The sequence below is a fragment of the Heptranchias perlo genome, chromosome 6, assembly GCF_035084215.1.
Source record: "Heptranchias perlo isolate sHepPer1 chromosome 6, sHepPer1.hap1, whole genome shotgun sequence".
Taxonomy (NCBI): domain Eukaryota; kingdom Metazoa; phylum Chordata; class Chondrichthyes; order Hexanchiformes; family Hexanchidae; genus Heptranchias; species Heptranchias perlo.
Genome location: NC_090330.1, coordinates 52643578 through 52663268, shown reverse-complemented (window position 1 = coordinate 52663268; position 19691 = coordinate 52643578). Strand labels below are relative to the sequence as shown.

At 41.7% G+C, this 19691-nt stretch overlaps 1 protein-coding gene across 3 annotated transcripts in view; it reads right to left on the bottom strand.

The window, feature by feature from the left end:
* Positions 1-18297, bottom strand: part of LOC137322994 (coiled-coil domain-containing protein 81-like) — an 80902-nt gene extending 62605 nt beyond the window's left edge. The window contains exons 1-5 of one of the 3 annotated variants that reach the window (XM_067986314.1): positions 18113-18297; positions 17787-17848; positions 17255-17408; positions 14713-14969; positions 146-231 (exon numbers count right to left, since the gene is read on the bottom strand). In XM_067986314.1, the coding sequence (XP_067842415.1) occupies positions 146-231; positions 14713-14969; positions 17255-17408; positions 17787-17848; positions 18113-18191 (638 nt within the window). In that variant the 5' untranslated portion in view covers positions 18192-18297. The other 2 variants (XM_067986316.1, XM_067986315.1) reach the window with 2 other exon arrangements.
* Between the last annotated feature and the right edge of the window lie 1394 nt (positions 18298-19691).

The window sequence follows — 19691 nt, the reverse complement described above, 5'->3', positions numbered from 1 at the left end:
ATTAGATTTGCTGCTCACATTGAGTCATCTGCTTTCTGGCCATTCTTTAATAAAATTAATAAAGCACTCAGGTAGGAACAGTAGCTTTATATTTGGTTTTTCTTCTTCTCAGGAAGAGTTTTTAGATAGGTGTAAGGATTCTTACCTGGGAAACAGAACAGCGTTGGTTGTAGCAGGCCGAATTGCACGCACATCTTTCATTGACTTTACTGAGTCTGCAGTCCCGGGTCTCTGATAGGAGAGAAAAATGTGTATTAATTGTGGAACAAGTTATAGACATAAAATTAATCTACTACATTATCACAACTGATGATCAATTTGTGTGTTGTATTGTTCATTCACCATTTCTTTTTGAAGAGGTTCCAAAGAATGTGCTACATTTTACATTTTCTCTATACGTATTTACACCTTCAGAATATTTCTGTTAATTCAAAGTTGTTTTTTTGCAGAACAAATTCAAATTACTCCGTAATTTAAATTAAGCTATTTCAAATTGCTTTTTTTGATATATATTAATGACCTGGACTTAGATATAGAGGGTATAATTTCAAAGTTTGCAGATGACACTAAGCTCAGAAATGTAGTAAATAATTTGGTGGATAGTAACAGACTTCAGGAGGACATAGGCAGACTGGTGAAATGGGCAGACACATGGCAGATGAAATGTAATGCAGAAAAGTGTGAAGTGATGCATTTTGGTTAGAAGAATGAGGAGACACAATATAAATTAAATGGTGCAATTTTAAAGGGGGTGCAGGAACAGAGAGACCTGGTGTGACACATACAGAAATCTTTGAAGGTGGCAGGATAAGTTGAGAAGGCTGTTAAAAGTGCATATGGGATCCTGGGCTTTATTAACAAAGGCTTACAGTACAAAAGCAAGGAAGTTATGCTTAATCTTTATAAAACACTGGTTAGGCCTCAGCTGGAGTATTGTGTTTATTTCTGGGCACAACACTTTAGGAAGGGTGTTTTTTTTTATTCCTTCATGGGATGTGGGCGTCGCTGGCAAGGCCAGCATTTATTGCCCATCACCAATTGCCCTTGAGAAGGTGGTGGTGAGCCGCCTTCTTGAACCACTGCAGTCCGTGTGGTGAAGGTTCTCCCACAGTGCTTTTAGATAGGGAGATCCAGGATTTTGATCCAGCGACAATGAAGGAACGGCGATATATTTCCAAGTCAGGACGGTGTGTGACTTGGAGGGGGACGTGCAAGTGGTGTTGTTCCCATGTGCCTGCTGTCCTTATCCTTCTAAAGGTCACGGGTTTGGGAGGTGCTGTCGATAAAGCCTTGGCGAGTTGCTGCAGTGCACCCTGTAGATGGTACACACTGCAGCCGCGGTGCGCCGGTGGTGAAGGGAGTGAATGTTTAGGGTGGTGGATGGGGTGTCAATCAAGTGGGCTGCTTTGTCCTGGTTGGTGTTGAGCTTCTTGAGTGTTGTTGGAGCTGCACTCATCCAGGCAAGTGGTGTCAAGGCTTTAGAGAGGGTGCAGAAGAGATTTACTAGAATGGTACCAGGGATGAGGGACTTCAGTTAAGTGGAGAGACTGGAGAAGCTGGGGTTGTTCTCCATTGAGTAGAGAAAGTTAAGGGGAGATTTGATAGAGGTGTTCAAAATCATGAATGGTTTTGATAGAGTAAATAAGGAGAAACTGTTTCCAGTGGCAAAAGGGTCAGTAACCAGAGGCCACAGATTTAAGGAGATCAGCAAAAGAGCCAGAGGCAACATGAGGAAACATTTTTTTAACGCAGCGAGTTGTAATGATCTGAAATGCACTGCCTGAAAGGCTGGTGGAAACAGATTCAATAGTAACTTTCAAAAGAGAATTGAATAAATACTTGAAGGGAAAAAATATATAGGGCTATGGAGAATGGGACTAATTGGTTGGCCCTTTCAAAGAACCGGCACAGGCACGATGGGCCAAATGACCACCTCCTGTGCTGTACCTACTATGATACTATGAAATTAATGGGAGTAGACTTTATTTTCTGTTTCTCTTTAAGCTCGCAAATAAAATGTTCAATAATAGGGCATATGGAATATGTTCCATTGTCATAGCTGGCAAACTCTAAACCAAAATCAAAATACTCATTATCAACTGAAATAACATAAATGCAGCATATTATCGATATGAACAATTTTTTTTCACCATCAGTTTGGCTGGCAATTTGTCATTAATTTTGATCCTAATAAAAGAAATAGACAGGATGCAAAAATAACCAAATTTCTAAACAAATTATCGCAATGTTGTGTTTTATGCTGCTCTAAAAACATTGTAAAGGTAATTTCACCGGTTGCAAGGAGCCTTATTCGCCAGTAACATCTATTGGAAATTCAGGCACAAACTGCCCAGAGTTTTCCAAACGTTAAAATGATCCTTTATAACTTGTCTTAGTGTGGGGTAGAAATTTGTGTGGGCCCGTTTTCAGCCAGAGAATTACAGTGACGCCGGCAGCGGGAACCTGATCACATGAGCAGGACAACATTGATATATTAGTTGGGGGCCTTCATTATAATTAAATATTCCCGCTGTTGATTAGCAGTTTATATAATCGAGGTCTTGAATTTCTGGCGTTCCTCTCTATTTAAAGGCAGCCTGCACTTCTTGAAGCGGAGGTGCACTTTGGCTGTGGGCAACCTGAAGGTAGCTAAAGATATGGCAGGAGAAACAGATACTGCAAGGGCCTCTTGCTTTTCTGACACTGCAATGGTGATCCCGGTAGAGGAGATCGGCAGGAGGAGGGACGTCCTCTTCCCACCAACGGAAGGAAATTATCCCAAGCTGTTCAGCAGCAATGGGCACAGGTGGCGGAGGGTGTCAATGCCAGAAACATCACCCCATGGACCTGGCTCTAATGTAGGAAGAAGTTTAATGACCTGACCAGGATTGCGAAGGTAAGACTCCTAACTTTGATCTTGCATCATTCTCAGTATAACTCTGTACTATCTGAAGTCTCAGTATTCATCACCCTTCCTCGAGTACCAGCACTCTCCTCCATTCACTGTAGCACATTTCACTCCACCTCCTACACTCCTCACTAGTACAACCTTCACCTTCTCACACCTATGCCACCTTTCACACACCAGCACCACTATTCGATCTTGATGTGTACATCCTCAAATCAGCTCTGGGCTATACTGCAGGACTCTACTGGATCAGCACTGGCACTGGAACCTTTGTCTGAGGACGCCTATGGTTTGCTCAATGAGAGCTCTTGTTCTTATGTGACTGTCATTGTATCGGTGCTCTGCATCTGTGCCTGGGTTCCTGCCAGAAATCATGAGCCAGGTATAGAGGAGATATACACTACCTTCAAGAAGCCAGCCTGACGCCTGCTGGTCTGGCTCGAAGGCAGGGGGGAATTGAGGACTGTCACAGTACGAAAGCATCATGAGCATTGCCAGGATACCGTGCACAGACTTGCATTATTCATTACATAGAATTTAACAGCACAGGTTTATGCCAGTGTTTATGCTCCACTCGAGCCTCCACCCACCTTACTTCATCTCAGCCTATCAAAATATCCTTCTATTCTTTTCTCCTTCATGTACTAATCCAGCTTCCCCTTAAATCCATCTAAGCTATTTGCTTCAACCACTCCATGTGGCAGCGAGTTCCACATTTTCACCACTCTGAGTTACGAAGTTTCACCTGATTTTCTAAATTGCATTTATTAGCGACTATCTTATATTTATGGCCTTTAGTTTTGGACTTCCCCAAAAGTGGAAACATTTTCTCTATCGAACCGCTTAATAATTTTAAAAACCTCTATCAGGTCATGTCTCAGTCTTCTCTTTTCTAGAGAAAAAAGCCCCAGCCTGTGGTCACACACCAGCTGAACATTCAAAGAGTGGAACCCCTTCCTGTTATAAAACATGGCTGGTTCATGATGGGGAGAAGGCAGGGCAACATGCGTACAGTCAATAAGACCGTGCACCTGGGGAAATCCAGTGATGTGGGCAAATCAGAGAGCTCTCTCCTCCTGATTAACAACCTCTATGAGCAAGGTGATGTATTGCTCTGTCCTTGCAGAGGGCATCCGTCAGACCCGCATAGTGTAACAGCACCTTGGCCCTTGCCTCCTTCACTGTCTTCTTTGACCCTCTACAGGATTTTGTTGCCATGCTGCTGCTGCATCTGTAGCAGCCTCACTGGTAATCCTAGCAACATTCCCATTTTTTCTAAACCTCCTGCAGCCATTGTAATCAAACAGTGCAGCTGCAATCAACAGTCCAACTGCTCTGAACTACTGCTAAAACAGCCAAGAAAAATGGCTTCAAAAATCCTCAGTAATGAAAAATGACTTTCCAGCGACTTACCTTAATAGAGGTGGGGAAGCCCTTTACATAGCACTGCTTCAGCCAGCTTCCCCAGTATTGGTGCCATGTTTGGGTCGAGGGGTAGAAGGAAGCACAAATGAAAGGCTCCCAGGCACCAATTTCGTAAAGAGGTCCTAATTCAAGCGCAGGACCCCATTAACATATTTTAATGAGGCCAGCAGCCACCTAATGTCCACCTTTACCAATATGGCAGCGGCCACTTTTTGTGCGCACTTCCAGCGTAGAATGTCTGATTGCAAAATTTGTAAGTCCAATGCTGAATTTGCACTCTAAAAATGGGCAGGGCGTGAAGGAATTTCTACCCTAGTCTTTCATATAACCATACTAAAATACAACTTAATCAGAATTGTTTTTATTTACAAATGCATCTTATAGTCACACAAATTTAAGACATCAGTTCTCAATCATTTTTATATCTGAAAACTATTTTGTGAACTGAGACAATTTCACAATTCTTCTTTCCCTGGAACTATGGGGTAGATTTTCCTCTTCACCAGCTGGATGGTAATCTGGTGGAGGGATCGTCTATTCTTTTATAGATCCCACCTAAAATCATTACATTGATATCAATGGAATGAAAATCAGGCAGGTTCTATAAAGGGTGGATGATCCACTCCTCCAGATTACCCTCCAGGCAGTGACAATGACAATCTTCCCCATGTTTATGTGATTAACTAAATACTAAAAAGTCACCCTACTCCCATCCCTTTCAGGTTTCCCTCTCAGCAATTCTGCTCATTAAAGGCACTCCATGCAGACAGCCTCTTGCCAGAAGTGCTTTCCAAACACCTCTCATTTTCTTCCCTGCTCTACTCCTCCCAGAAGTGCTCCCTCCTCCTACGGTGTTGTTCCCTTCCATTCTGCTTCCTAATGTATAGTCTTTCTTCCTGTGGTACTATTCCATCCCATTCAGCTTTCTGAGGGATTTTTCACCCTCCTGTGGTGTTCCTTCCAGCCATTCAGGTCCCTGAAAGATCTTGGTTTCCTGTCCCAGCTCCCTGATAGCTCCAGGCTGCATTAAACACAACAAATAAGATGAGTACAGTATTCTCCCTTTCAGTAAATCAGACAGCAGATTCACGCTAGTGTCCCAACTATCTTGCTAATCTGGACTCCAGTAGATTGCCAGCATTATCAACTTTAATATGATAGCACCTGCAATGGGACCACTGCTCTGTACCCTAACAATGCTCCTCAACTCCTAGCACTCAAGTAAGTATCAGCAGCAATGCCACCAGCAACCTCTCCCTTCTGAACCCCAACACAGTGCAAGCAATGCTACCTCGGAAACACCTCATAGGGAAATAAAGCTACCACTGTAAGGGTCTTTCCCAAAAGGCTGACAATAATGAAAGCAGATTCTTCCCCATGGGCAGACCACCAGCTCTCATATCAGACCGCCTCACACAGGACCATTCCACAGCCCAAAGAACATTGCATCATCAAGAGCCTTACACTGCACTGCTGTCTAAGTCACTACCTAGGTCATCCCTGTAAGACAACAAAGGATAGAGCTAGGTCTCAAGCATTAAAAAAATACAGTTGATATTAGAGATCTGTTGATGGAGATCAAAAAACTAATAAAAATTTGATAAGGGCCATTTATACTATGCAAACAGAGATATAAAATCTCAGGAGCGTAAATATTTGGGAGGAACACCATAAAGAGAAACTGGTTTGGAACTATGAAATCGGTATAATGGACCTAAAAGCCCTGCTAATGTACCTAAGAGAAATGGCCATGGAAATAGTCAACATCGATAATAGAGGTTACCGCAACAATATTTGAATCTTTAGACCCCCTAAAGGGTATACAAAAATAAACACCCTCTGCCTTCTTCCATAACGTGACTCTCCATTAGATCATCAATGAGCACAAGTTATCATATTGTACTGGCATATCAAGGTTGCACCCAGGTTGGACTCCTGAAATGGGATCAGTCACATTGGAACTAAGGATGAGTGTTGGAAACCATGTGAATGCAACAATTTTTTTCCACCAACCCCTTCAAGATTAATGGGTACCACTCCTCTGCTCGCAGTATAAAAATATTGTTCCGTTATTCAAAAGGAAGGAAAATCAAATCCAGTTAACAAGCTGATCTTAAAGAACCTGTGCACCTAAATCTCACTTAACTGTTGTTTCTTCAGTGCCTTCTGTCTTTAACATGGATTAGCATACAGCTATCTATATTAAAAATTTTACATCTACACACTTCCAGTATGCATCACGACTTCCTGTTGTCATGTTTTTGTCACATTTTTATGTAACTTTTGACCATCATAAATTTCTATGTCTACATTTATATTGGGTTTCGCCTAAGCAAACTTAACACACTAAATGCACAACCTGGCTACCAGTTAACATGTGGAATGAGTTTCTGAACTTTCTCTAAGAATTCCATTGCAAAATCCATGGGCCCTGATCCCAGCAATTAGGTCAGGATTACGCCCTGCTGGCACTTCTAGCACTGACCCCACTAGAGTTTCAGGGTCAGCGGATGGACAACTAATTTACATGGGGCCAGCAGGCACCTGTGCCACTATAGGTGCTTCTCTGGTACCTGGCTGCCCATGCAGTTGGAAAATCCAGGGAAGAGTGTTGTCAAGACCCCTGAGCTCCCTGACTAAGCAAGTTGACCCTGATGTGGGGTCACTTGCACCCATTTGGAGGCTGGTATGCCTCATCTGACTCGGCCTACCTGCCTTGAGTCCTATGCTGAATCATAGAAGCATAGGGTCAAGAGTAAGCCGTTTAGCCCCTCGAGCCTGTTCCGCCATTCAATTCGATCATGGCTGATCTGTACCTCAAACTCTAATTGCCGTTGATCCATATCCTTTGATAGCTTTACCTAACAGATAGCTATCAATCTGTCTTGAAAATTTTTATTGACCCAGCATCCCCAACATTTTGGGGGAAGAGAATTCCAGATTTCCACTACTCTTTGAATGAAAAAATACTTACAGATTTCACTCCTAACTGGCCTAGATCTAATTTTAAGATTATGTCCTCTTGTTTTGGATTTCTCCAGCAGAGGAAATAGTCTCTGTGTTGACCCTACTGAATCCCTATATCATTTAAAGACTTCGATTAGATCGCCCATCAACCGTCTAAACTTAAGGGACTACAATCCAAATTAATGCAACCTGTCCTCATAATTTAATCGTTTTAATCCCTGGTATCATTCTGGTTAATCTGCATTGCACCAATACCAAGACCAATATATCTTCCCTGAGGTTCAGTGCCCAAAGCTGAGCGAAGTACTCCAGATGGGAGTCCTCAATCCTGGCTCAGCTCCGTGACTTAATTATACTCGCAAGAAACAGTTGGAGCTTCTGTCCCATAAAAAGCTGACCAGAAAGTTGCAGAAATAGCGAGAACCTAATACAACCAGATCTCTGCCATTTTCCGGTGGGTTCCTCCAGACTCCCACTGGAGTCCAGCAGAACCCCAGTGCAGGGGCCCTTTACTCCTAAGTTTCCGAAGGTAACTATTAAATATGTTAAAGTTTTAAAAATTAAAAGTAAAAGTGTTTATTACCTTTATATCATGCAAGTATAAATTATTAAAAATTACCCTGTTTTGACAGCCCGCTCCCCTATAGAACCATCACTTTCTACACCCGCAAGCAGGTCTTGCAGACTTCCAGACTGTTTGCTGTGCTGTCAGTGTCCGGTCCTGGATCTCTTCACCTGCTCTAGAGCATTTAGATGTTCTGCCCACTCCTCAAACTGAGACAGCCAATTTCTTTATTCCCTTCAGCTTTTTGGGCATCTTCACAACCAGAATCACACCAGCCAATCTGCCTAAATTTTTTTCAAGCCTTGTCAAAGAAAAAAAGATGGCTGAAGACACTGTTGCAGATATAGATGGGGGCAACCGATATATGGATACAGAGATAGGGGAAACACAACTGAAATGGGTCAAAGAAAACCTGGGAGAGACAGGTGGCAAGGTATACAGACAGAAAAAGAGAAGAGAGAGATATGGTGGGGGACAGATACTCCGATGGGGAGGAAAGACAGGAGAAACTTGGGTGATAGAGTTGAGGCAGCATGCTGCATAGAGACATGGGGGAGGGAGCAAGACAGGAATATACATACTGGGGGAAACACAGGGCCAATAATAAGAAAACCTAGAACAGAGATGGGGCAGGACATTGCTGCAGACAGACACTGAGAAAAGAGAGGGATAAACATTAGAACAGCTTGGCGGGGGGGGGGGGGGGGGAAAGAGTGGGGGAAAATAAATATATTAGGGTCCCAAGGCCTTTAGCCACATTTTTGGGGACAACGAGATGGGCAGGTGATAAGGACATCAGTGGGAGAAAAGGGACAGAGATCAGGGGAAATAGGAAAGAGATTGTGGGAACAAGCTGTGCATGATGAAATTTGGGGAGGACACTACTAGAAAGATATGGGATGACATTGCTAAAAAGATATACGAGCAGAGAGATAGGAAAAAAAGAAAAGAACATGCATTTATATAGTGCCTTTCATGTCCTCAAAGCCCTTTACAGCCAATGAATTACTTTTGTAGTGGCATTACTATTGTTTTGTAGGCACACACAACAGCCAATTTGTGCACAGCAAGTCCCACAAACACCAAAAAAATAAATGACCAATTAATTTGTTTTTGGTGGTATTGGTTAAGAGATAAATGTTAGCCAGACCTTCTGCTCTCTAGCTCCATTCCTGACACCGCTTCTACCCAATGCTGTTTTCCAATTCTTTTCCAAAATCTTATCTCTCGGGCCCTGCTCTCTCTTCCACAGTCCAATTCCTCACCAGCCCTATTGCCTACACATCAGCTTCCAAAAAGTCTCTCTTACTATTCTTCTCTATCCTCATGGCTAATGAAGAGTTGAATACAGATGAGGAGGCCAAGCTGATGCTCGAGAAGGATGGAAAAAAACAGCAGGACATAATGAAGCTGGTAGGGTACAATTGGGAGTTGGAATGGAATGGCTGTGATGATATTCAGCAGCCTCTATACAAAAAAATAAATAAATAAATAATTTCACTGAATAAAAATAAAAATAAATCTTATTGCAGTAGTTTATTTCTGCAGGTAACGGGTTGAAGCGGTACTGGGTAGATCCAACGAGGCAGGGACAGACAGGAAAAACAAGGACAAGGGCGCAGGAGCGTCTGGAGGAATTTTTTTTTTAGCAGGTGCGAGACATGAAGCAGCCAAGAGTGAGTGGCGCGGCTGAAAAGGCACAGCAGTAGTGAGCTAGAACGATGAAGAAAAAAATAAATGAAAATGTGGCCATGGAGTTAAAGGGCTAGTTGGGGAAGGTTCAGGTTGCTGGGAGAAAGACAATAGGGATCGATGAAGAAAAAGGAAGGTTAGGCGAAGAGCCAGCAAAATCGGTAGAGAGGAAGGCAGTGTAAAGTCAGACAGCAGATTAAGCGGTTGGCATTTGACAGCCTCCATATCAATTTATAACTGAGAACCCCTCTTCAAATATATTTACATATAAATAGATAACTCAAATAAATATATGAGAATTCTATATGATTATGTATTGGAGAAAACATATATACAATATGTGCGTTATAGATCCCATTATATAATTAGACAATGGGGGCGATTTTAAACCCACCCACCCAATGGAAAGCAGGCGGTAGGCAGTTAAAATCCCCCAGGTTACTTACCCACCGAAAAGCCGCCAGGATCCTGCCATCTGGGATCTTAACCTGCTCTCCCGAGCAAGTAGCAAGGACGCCTACCCAAAGCCGTCGGAGTCCTTCTTTACATGTGTATGTTGGGTGCCGATTCTATCAGAAAAAGGTTAAATGTTTTCTTTCCTTTGTGAGGCTAGAAGGAGCAGGAATGCTTCTCCGGGCCACATAAGGAAAGCTTAGACTTCCCCTGTCACGGATTACGCCCCCTTCCTGAACTCCAGACCTCCGCGGGACCTGACAGAATCCGATCTTGCCACTTACTTTGTGTCAGCGAGCAGCCTCCAGGCCGCGTGATTTTCCACAGCATTCCAGGTGGGAAGTCGGCCAGCAGGATTTAAATAAGGCCCAGGAGTTAAATAGCCCGGGCCTTATTTCTAAAGCAGCAGATGTTTCCAACTCACCTCGCCACCCATCCACCCAAAATATGCCCGAAGTTAAAATTTGGGGCGAGTGTGTATATCAGGGCACATATAATACCTTAAACAGATCTAACAACAAACTTGAACCTACTGCTTGCTATTTGGCAGCCCCGCCTGTGTATTCTCTTCCCAACGTGTCCTCTGATTCCCCACCATCCCCAAGCCAACGGATAAGTTTGCTGGTAAACTGAGGGCAGAAGATGCAGGAGAGATAGCGACCAGATCAGAGGAAGTGAATGTTGTCACTACTTGGAGAAGCAGGACAGTGGGAGCAGGATGTCAAGGTAAGTCCAGGCATCAGGTGAAGCACTCAAATTCAGAGCAGGGCAGATGGCAACTGCAGGGGTCGTGGAAGGTCTACCAGCAGGGTGACAAATAGACCGTGGAGGGCAGCTACCGAGAACTGGCACTTTTTACATTCGAAACATATAAATGCATTATAGATTATATATTGTAACCCCTACAAATCATTATAAACATTACACATTAACATGGAAATTGTATAATCTTTGTTTGCTAGTTTCCTCTTAGGCAGTAACATGCGATAGCTGGGGGCTTTAAAAAAGCATTAAAAAGCCATCATAACATCACATACAGGTGAGGAGTGCCATTTGGCTCATCTAGAAAAACCTAGTTTTCCCTTCTATTTCCCAAAGCTCCTCCACACTATTCATCTGTCTTTGAAATGACTTCACTACCCTACACGGATGTCCACTCCACATTTTGCGTAAAGGAGAACTTCCTACAGTCCGAAATTTGCCTTTCACCAGTTTTCCTATACAACAGTGACAACACTTCAGAAGTAATTCATTGGCTGTGAAGTACTTTGGGACTCCTGAAGACATGATAAAGGGCTATATAAATGCAAGTTTTTTCTTTATTTGAACCCATGTCTTCTTGTCCTGTCGAGGTTTCCATGAAGTAGCCCTCGACATTTACCTTTTGTTTATTACCTTGCATACGTCTATTGTAATTTCTTCTCGGTTGCTTCCTTTCTTGACTAAAGAACCCAAATTTCTCCAGCTTTCCCTCAGAACTCAATCCTCTGACACCAAGGATAAGTCATGTAGTTCTCCTCTGCACTACCTCCAAGCTATTAATGTTTCCAGTCATCATAATTGGCCACAGTACTATTAGTGCTTTTGTAGCATGACATCACCTAACTTTACTGATTTAGCAATATAGTTCATCATTGTATTCATTTTTACTGCTGCTCTACAGTTACTGAACATGTTAATTGCTGCCTATAAACACCATGTCAGGTAGATACCTATTTTGTTGTTCCTTTGTCATCATTAGAGACGCTAGAATTTGCAAGCAATGAAAGAATGGAAAACCTGACATTACCATTTACTGCATTACTGTCTTTGACTGTTCCAGCCAGAATTCAATGCCTGACCATAGCTTAATAGTAAGAGATTCCCTGCGCACTGTACCAAAATAGGTTAATCGTCAAACCTGACTTTCCTGACAGGCAAATTGATTCTGTCTTTCAGCACGTTTGTATTCCACTTGTGAGATTGAATGCGTTTTGTGTTGAAATATGGTCAATAGGGAGTGCTGTCATATTGATGTTGACAAAGATGGCGATAGAAATCTCAGGTCATGCTCATGTTTGCATTCTCCCATTGTATGTGTTATTGTAGATTGTTCGGAAGGCAATGAGTGCACAGAAACTGCCCAGTATTTGTAACTATAGTAGCCATCACTAGCAGGTTGAGCTTTCAGTTGAACTTTCCTATAGCTACTGACTTTCAAAGTGTGCCATTCATTTGTAAAAGCAGAATGCTGCCCAACTAGTGAGTGGTAATGCATTCGCAGACCTCCATTGCACAGCTTGAATGTCCCCTTGAACCATTGTACTGGCCATCTCTTTTACATTTGCCTCTTTTACTCAGCCATAATAAATCTGTTTTAGGAGTAGATTCTCATCCATTCTCACCACATATGCAATCAAGCCTTCATCAGCATCATCTCAATGCTCATGCCAGAACTTCAGTATGAGTATTTCCTCCTGCTATTTAAATGGCAGAGGTGCCAATATGTTGAATTCTTTCATTTGCATTCTGCATCACATCTAAGATGCAAATAACTGTGGCTTGATAGACTTTTATGCTGGATCAGCATCTCTATCATTTCCTGTCATCACCTAATCATAGACTATTCATTTTTTTCTCCGGCTCAGTTCCTCTTAATAAGCGGTTCATTTGTAACATCTTCTGGTTCTGAAGAAAGGTTATTGACCTGAAACTTTAACCCTACCTTTCTCTCTCCAGATGCTGCCTGACCTGCTGAGTGTTTCCAGCATTTTCTGATATCTTCACGGGTCTGACCAAACACCTCTTCATTGCTCCCAGCCGTCCTCCGTTGCAAGCCATCAGATATCTTTGCAGGTCACAGGCCTAGAGTCTCCTGATTAATCTTGGCCGTCTTCCTACCTTCTGCTGTAAACCATCCAATTTCTTGGTGGGGAGAACGACCTGTGCTTACCTATCCTGGCCGTCCTCTGATTCTCTACAAGCCGGCTGATATCTTGGGCACATGAATTCTGAGGGCAGCTAGAGCAAAAGGGATCAGATTGGAGGAGTGGAGCTGACACCACTTGTAGGCCCAGGATAATGGGTGCAAAATGATCAGCAGCAGGGCAGAGGGTAGCTTTAGGCATCGTGGGAGTCTGTGGAGAAACACTATGTGGAAAGTGGGACAACCGGAGAGCTGCCCTAAACCAGAAATATTTAAATTTCAAACACAATTAATATATGCGGCATTAAAGTTTTAAAAAATAATATTTTTAAAAAGCTAAATGTTTAACATGAAGCTTAATAGTACCTTCAACAGCCCTAGGAAAAAACAAGGTCGTGTCATATCTCTCAAAGAAATTTCAGAAACTTCCTCCACAGGTACCCAATGATTGTGCAATCAACATGACAATTGTATACAAGCGTTTTTCATTACAAATGTGGACGTAGAAATTTTACAATAGGAAAAAAGATGACGCAAAAGTGTGACAACATTTAACAAAGGCATTGCACACAGGGAGCTAAGACCAAGTGCAGTAGTCAGGTCAAGCAACGTTGGGGGGATAATTGGACCAAGGTGGGGAATGAGAGAAGAGGGAAGGGTTCCGGGAGAAAGGAGGGAAGCCAGGAAATATGCTCAGTGGGGGGCGGGAGCATTGGGAAGGTTGCAGAATATCCAGTCATAATCTAAAAATGCTGCTCAATGCCAGAGGCTTGGGCAGAAGCCCCCTTGCACCACAGTGCTGCTCTTCTGGGGGAGAGGGTCTATTCAACTAAATACTGCTAAGGGGGGGGAGGCACAAATTGCTACACCGTGGGTTGTAGGTGAATTGACCTGCTGAAGAGCAAGGGGTCCAATCGCCAAAATGTTGTGGCATAGCCATTGGGCCACAATGCGGCGGGCTGTCAGGGCTAAATGCTGCGGGACTGTAATTCAATTAGGGCAATCATAAAAATAAAATAGGTTGATAATTTTTTGGGGGGGTTGGATAGACAGCAGGGCCGCAGAGAAGACGACAAGATAACAGTTGAAATAATAGACATTTTTTAAAAATCCTTTACCACTGGTGAATATTAAGAATTTCAGTGAAGATTCAAATAAACAGATGAGCATGAGGTGATTGATAGTCACGTAAAGTTAGCAGGAATCTCACTTTACTTAATGAGTCACCTAATAGGACCTTCAAGGCATCACCTGCAGGTGCAGTACCAATAAAAAGCTGCAGCCAGGGAGAGGGCGAGAGAGAAAAAAATAAAAGCACTATGAAATAGAATGGTACTAGATATTAAAAAATCACACTGCATCATAAAAAACTCATCTGAGGATTAGTTAGGTGCAATGTTAGGCTAGTGCAAACATAATTTACCTTCGGCCTAGCTTTTACTGTGCCTGACAACAGGACACTTGATGTTGACACAGTGGGCAAAAGTGAAAAAGTGTCCTATTCCCCAGGAGTGCCATCCCTTACCTTAATAAGCACCACATAAGGAAAATGAAAAAGATCCCCATGTATATACAGTACTATTTTCATAAAACTATTACTTTTGTCTCACACTTTGTTTTATGCACGTACCATACTCCAAATCATTGACATCAAGCTGATAAACATGCCAGTTTTAAAAATATCTCGCTGTAGGTTGCATTTGTTTTTTATTCTTCACTTCAGAGCAACTAAAATTGATCAATCACATAGTTTCCCTTTAATGTATTTTGATTTTCCAAAACATTTATTGTACTTACATTTGAAAGGACTTTCACTAAACTTCCACTACCATCCATAGCATTAAGAAATTCTCTAAAAAACTTCATTTTGACCTTGTTATTTCGTATAGTCAGCACACCAATATCTTTGAATGTGAAATGCACATTACGGTTACAGGCGACATAACGATACATGATCTGCAGAGTCTCTTTGACACATCCTTCAACTGTATCCCGATCATAAGGGCTCTCCAGAGCCAGGAATGTAAAGTTCAGTTCAACAATAGGTATGTCACCTACAGAAAAATAAATTATAAAAATGGAAACAGAGAACTACATCAATGGATTTCTTTGCTATTCTGTGACCTCTCGTCACAAATTCTGCCATGATAAAGGCAATTAAGGTGTCAACAGGTAACAGCCTAATACTGTAATAGGCAATTGCTGTAATATTTTCAGTGCGATTTTTCAATATGTTTTAAGTAACAACCAAAAATTGAGTTTCTGTTCTTTACTGTTATTGAATAGCACCTACTGGAAATTGCATGCATGTTCACGCTGAGTGACGTGGCTAAGCTCGATCTTGTGCTCCCCAGCAATCATATAGCCTCCTGATACTCACTGTCCAGGTTTGCACATGAAGAAGAATGCCCACTAGGTTAAGGTACTGCAGGCTGATGCAAGAGGAGGAGAAAATTGAAGGGGCGGAGAAAATTACATTAAAAAATCATTCTAAAGTCTTTTTTTCCTTTTATACCTTGAATAAAATTGTGGAAGTAACTCTGAAATTATTTTAAAATGTTGATGACCCTGAACTCGAGCCAGAGATCTAGAGGTCAGTGAGATTCAATAATATGACATATTGTGGCGCTCTTACAGAAATGTAAAGGAACTCTAGCCTATTGCATGCTTAAATGTAATTCCTTTTTCAAATTCTGATCACAAAAAACATAACGGTTAGGCACTGCAGTTTGAAGTCACAGTGAATCACTGTGAAGAGGCTGCCAGCATGAATCTGAAAGGTAAAGGGAAACAAACTTTTATCATACAGTAATTATGTCTTTTATTATATCCAATTTATATTGACACTCTGGTGAAATACGTAATTGATATTGCTACTCAAGTAAAATATCTCCTTCATATCGTCACTTCAGAATCTAGGGTTAGTATTGTTTATACAAAGTGTTCCCTATTTTAGGGGGGAAAAAATGTAAAATCTGTTTTGACAGTTTTAATGATCAATTTTGTTGCTTTCACAGAGATCATTGAGGCAGCTCCCCTCCCCACTATGCTGCTCACATGGAAACATTGCTGTGTATCCTAGAGTGGCTCCATTGGAAACAGGGGGCGCCATAACTTAGGATTGGCTCTCGGGCGAGTCCAAAGTCTTGGGAATAAAGAAATTCACGCTGCCAACTGGGTATTCAGCATCTCAGCCAGTAGTACTATTTCCTGGGGTCCCACAGACTTAGATAAACTTTCAGGCTGATCTGAAGTCACTGCTCTGTTGTTTCCAATAGTGGCACTCTACGGCACTCCCTAGTTGGTGATATCATGTAGCCGTTCAGCAGGCAGGGAAACTGGACTCGAGGCTACCCATGCCGATATTAAAATTACCATTTAAAAAAAAAATCAACTATATTTGCTTCCTTTATAAAATTGAAGATTACCTTGAACTAAAACTACTGCCCAGACTTTAATTCCCATTTTAAAAGTCCCTATTAACATTTAATTGGTTAAGATCTAAAACTTTGGTCAGCCAAGTCACAACTTCATACGAAGAAAATATTTATTGTGAAAACAATTTTTAAATTCCTAACAAATCAACAGAAATGTGGCACAGCATGTTGATACTCTAAAGATGATATAGGGGAATCCCACACCAGCTGAATGTCCAATATTCCAAGTTTCAGCCACGTCATCAGAAGGAAGGAAGGAAAGTTAAAAAAGAGAAAGAATAAAAGAAAGAATATGCATTTATATAGCAGCTTTCACAACCCCATGACGTCATAAAGCGCTTTAAAGCCAACTAATTACTTTTGAAGTGTAGTCACTGTTGTGATGTAGGAAATGTTACTTCAAGGAGGTGCTGAATGGAGGCTAGAATTTGTCTACAACAATTCCATAAAGAAAGCTGAACAAAAATTCTTTCTTCAAATGTAAAGTTAATTTTAAACAATAGCTGTTATGAACAATTCAGTATGTCCTAAGAAGAAAAGGGGTCTTGAACTAGGGGTGGTAGTATTGAAACAGGTTACTTTTAAAAGTCCATTGCAAATGCTTAATGCTGGTCACCACGGGATCTTCGTGTTGCTGTATCATCATGGATATATAGTGTGCTTTTTGAATGTTATCTTTTTTAAATGAAAATTAATACAAAAGTAGTAAATGTACAGTGCTATGATGAAAATCACATTTCCTCTGCATTGGTTCACCTGATAAAATGTCTTGCCACCTTTTAAAGTTCCTGCATAAATTCTGCTGCATCACTGACCACAACCTAATTCATTATTTTACAATTCTACAATACATATGCTTTGATATACATTTGATTAAATGATACATTAAGATAACTTATTACCAGATACGTGTTGTTTTGCGCGTGATAATCCATGGATCTGCACATATTTTTCAGACATCACGAATACTGGCCTCTGAATTAAAATTAATCTATGTCCGACATCCAATCTTTGCTGTGAGAAAGTAAAAGTCCCCAATCCAGAGATATGTACTCCCTGAAATTCAGGAAACATGACACAAAACAAATGTGTAATCTTAAACAGGTTATTATTACTGATCGTTAACACAGTTTTTAAAAAATAAATATTGTTAAAGTTCCTTCGTTTGCTGATGTTTTACTGATTTCGAACATGTATTGGCGTATTATAAAAGCATTCCTAGTTAACATTGCAAATTTTACTTTAACCAACAAAAATACTTTGTCGTATTCGGAGGGAAATATAAATCGATGTATTAAATATCAGTTTTTCCATATTAATTCTTCTGACTAACGAAAACCTTCCCTTCAGAGATGCAATTTTACTGTCTGGCTTGTTTCCCCATTGATTCAGCGACTTCAGTGTCTGCTTTCTCAGGCGCAGCGAGCTCTTTACCTTCTGGAGGGACATGTGGCGATCCACGAAAGCAGCAACATTAGCCCAAATGGTCACAATGTCTGAGGGGAAAACAAGCCGGGATAAAGTAAACAGTAAAACAAGTTGACTAGTAAAGGCAGCTGAATGTCTCGAGAGATCATCCGACCCATAATATTGCGAGTATAAAACAAGCACTCCGATGATGTGCAACTCACACCAATTAGGAAAATTAATTCGTTTCAAAGACAATAATTAAACGATTCCCCAAACTGGTGCCAGTAAAGTATGAGCGAGGTACAGAGGGAACAATCAGTTCAATTAAATGTTACTGAGCAGATCTTTACCGTCATCCGAAAGGTTGGAAAGAGTTAGAAAACAGTTTCTACCAATTTCCACGATCGCGCACTGTATCGTATCCAGCATTGTTGGTTTATTCGTCTAATTTTGCCCACCGGAGGCCTGCTCTGAGCTCTCCTTCGGCCTCTGTGGCGCGGCGATAGCTGCCTCTGCTGCTGCTGCTGCTGCTCCCGCTCACCGCCCGCTGGCAGCACCGTTGCTAAGACGCGACACGTGAACTTTCACTCCGACTCGGTTACCTAGTGTGACGTCGTTGGAGACACGTGATCCTTCGAGCCCCCCCCCCCCAAGGAGGTGGAACTCCAGTGCTGGGGAGGGTGGGATAGTTTTCTCTGCGCGCTAATCAGCAATTTTACTCTGATTGGATCTATTGTAGAATATTTCATCACTTAAACTCCAAATGCCCCGCCCCACCATTGGTGGCTCGACACCATCCCGCAGCACTGCCTTCCCCCACCAATTGGGAAATGAACAAACTCTTAGTCAAGATTCATCCAATCGGTAACGGTTAGTCAAACAGCCATTTTCCCCATCTGTACTATTTTTATAACTAATAAACGAGTGTTAAAAGAAAATTAAATTTAATGCCCCAATATTTTTCTCCTAGATTGTTCGGAGGAATATCTAAGAGATTAGTCTTTAATTCCCAGAGACTCCAAGACAATCCAGGAGGGTTGGCAACCTTACTTTTACTGTGCAATTGAAGTTTACAGCTTTACAATTATAGTTAATGAGATAGAGCCTGATTCAGTAACTATATATTTCAAATATGAATTTATGAACCAGTCCTCCATGCAAATCAATTGAAAGTTAGTCCACATTCTTCCACTAGGGTTGCCAACTCTGGTTGAAAGTATTCCTAAAGTTTTGATCATGTGACATCTGACCTCGTGATGTCTGATTACACAAGACATATGCAAATATTCTAGTATTTACCTTATGAAGGTTGGGACCCCTGTAGTCAAGCATCTTTGCTGGTAGTTTTGCGGCAGCAGCTGGTGTGCAAGAAATTCCAAGAACCAGGAGGCCACTGCAAGCAGGCAAAGAAGGGAAACCAAGGGCGAGGAAGTGGGGAAATCGAAGTTGGGGGAGCGATGGGAAAAGAAGAAACCAAAGATGGGGGAGGGATTCGCAGATGGGAACCAGAGGTGGGAGAAACTTTAATTCCAGCAGTAACTAATAGTAACTTAATGAAATTGCACCAATCACAGTAATATCGGTAACTGTCAAAGTGCCCTCATAACCAACAGTAATACAGTAACTCATTGATAGTAATAGGTGTAATGCCCCAATATCTAACCTGTAACTAATAGTAATCCTATATTCTGCTGATATTCACCCAGAACTGCAGCCAGAAACTTTCTGCACTGCACAAAAAGTATTGTTAGGCTCCCCAGTAGATGCCACTTTTAACAGGCTCTATCTCTCTCACCGTCTCGTTGAACTCTGGTTTGGACTCAGTTTGTGTGTGAAGGTGACCACTCTGAATTGGCAGCCTCAGTCAGAGCCAATCTGTACTTGGACTTCACACATCAAAACCAACTGGCACAGACCGACCTGAACCAA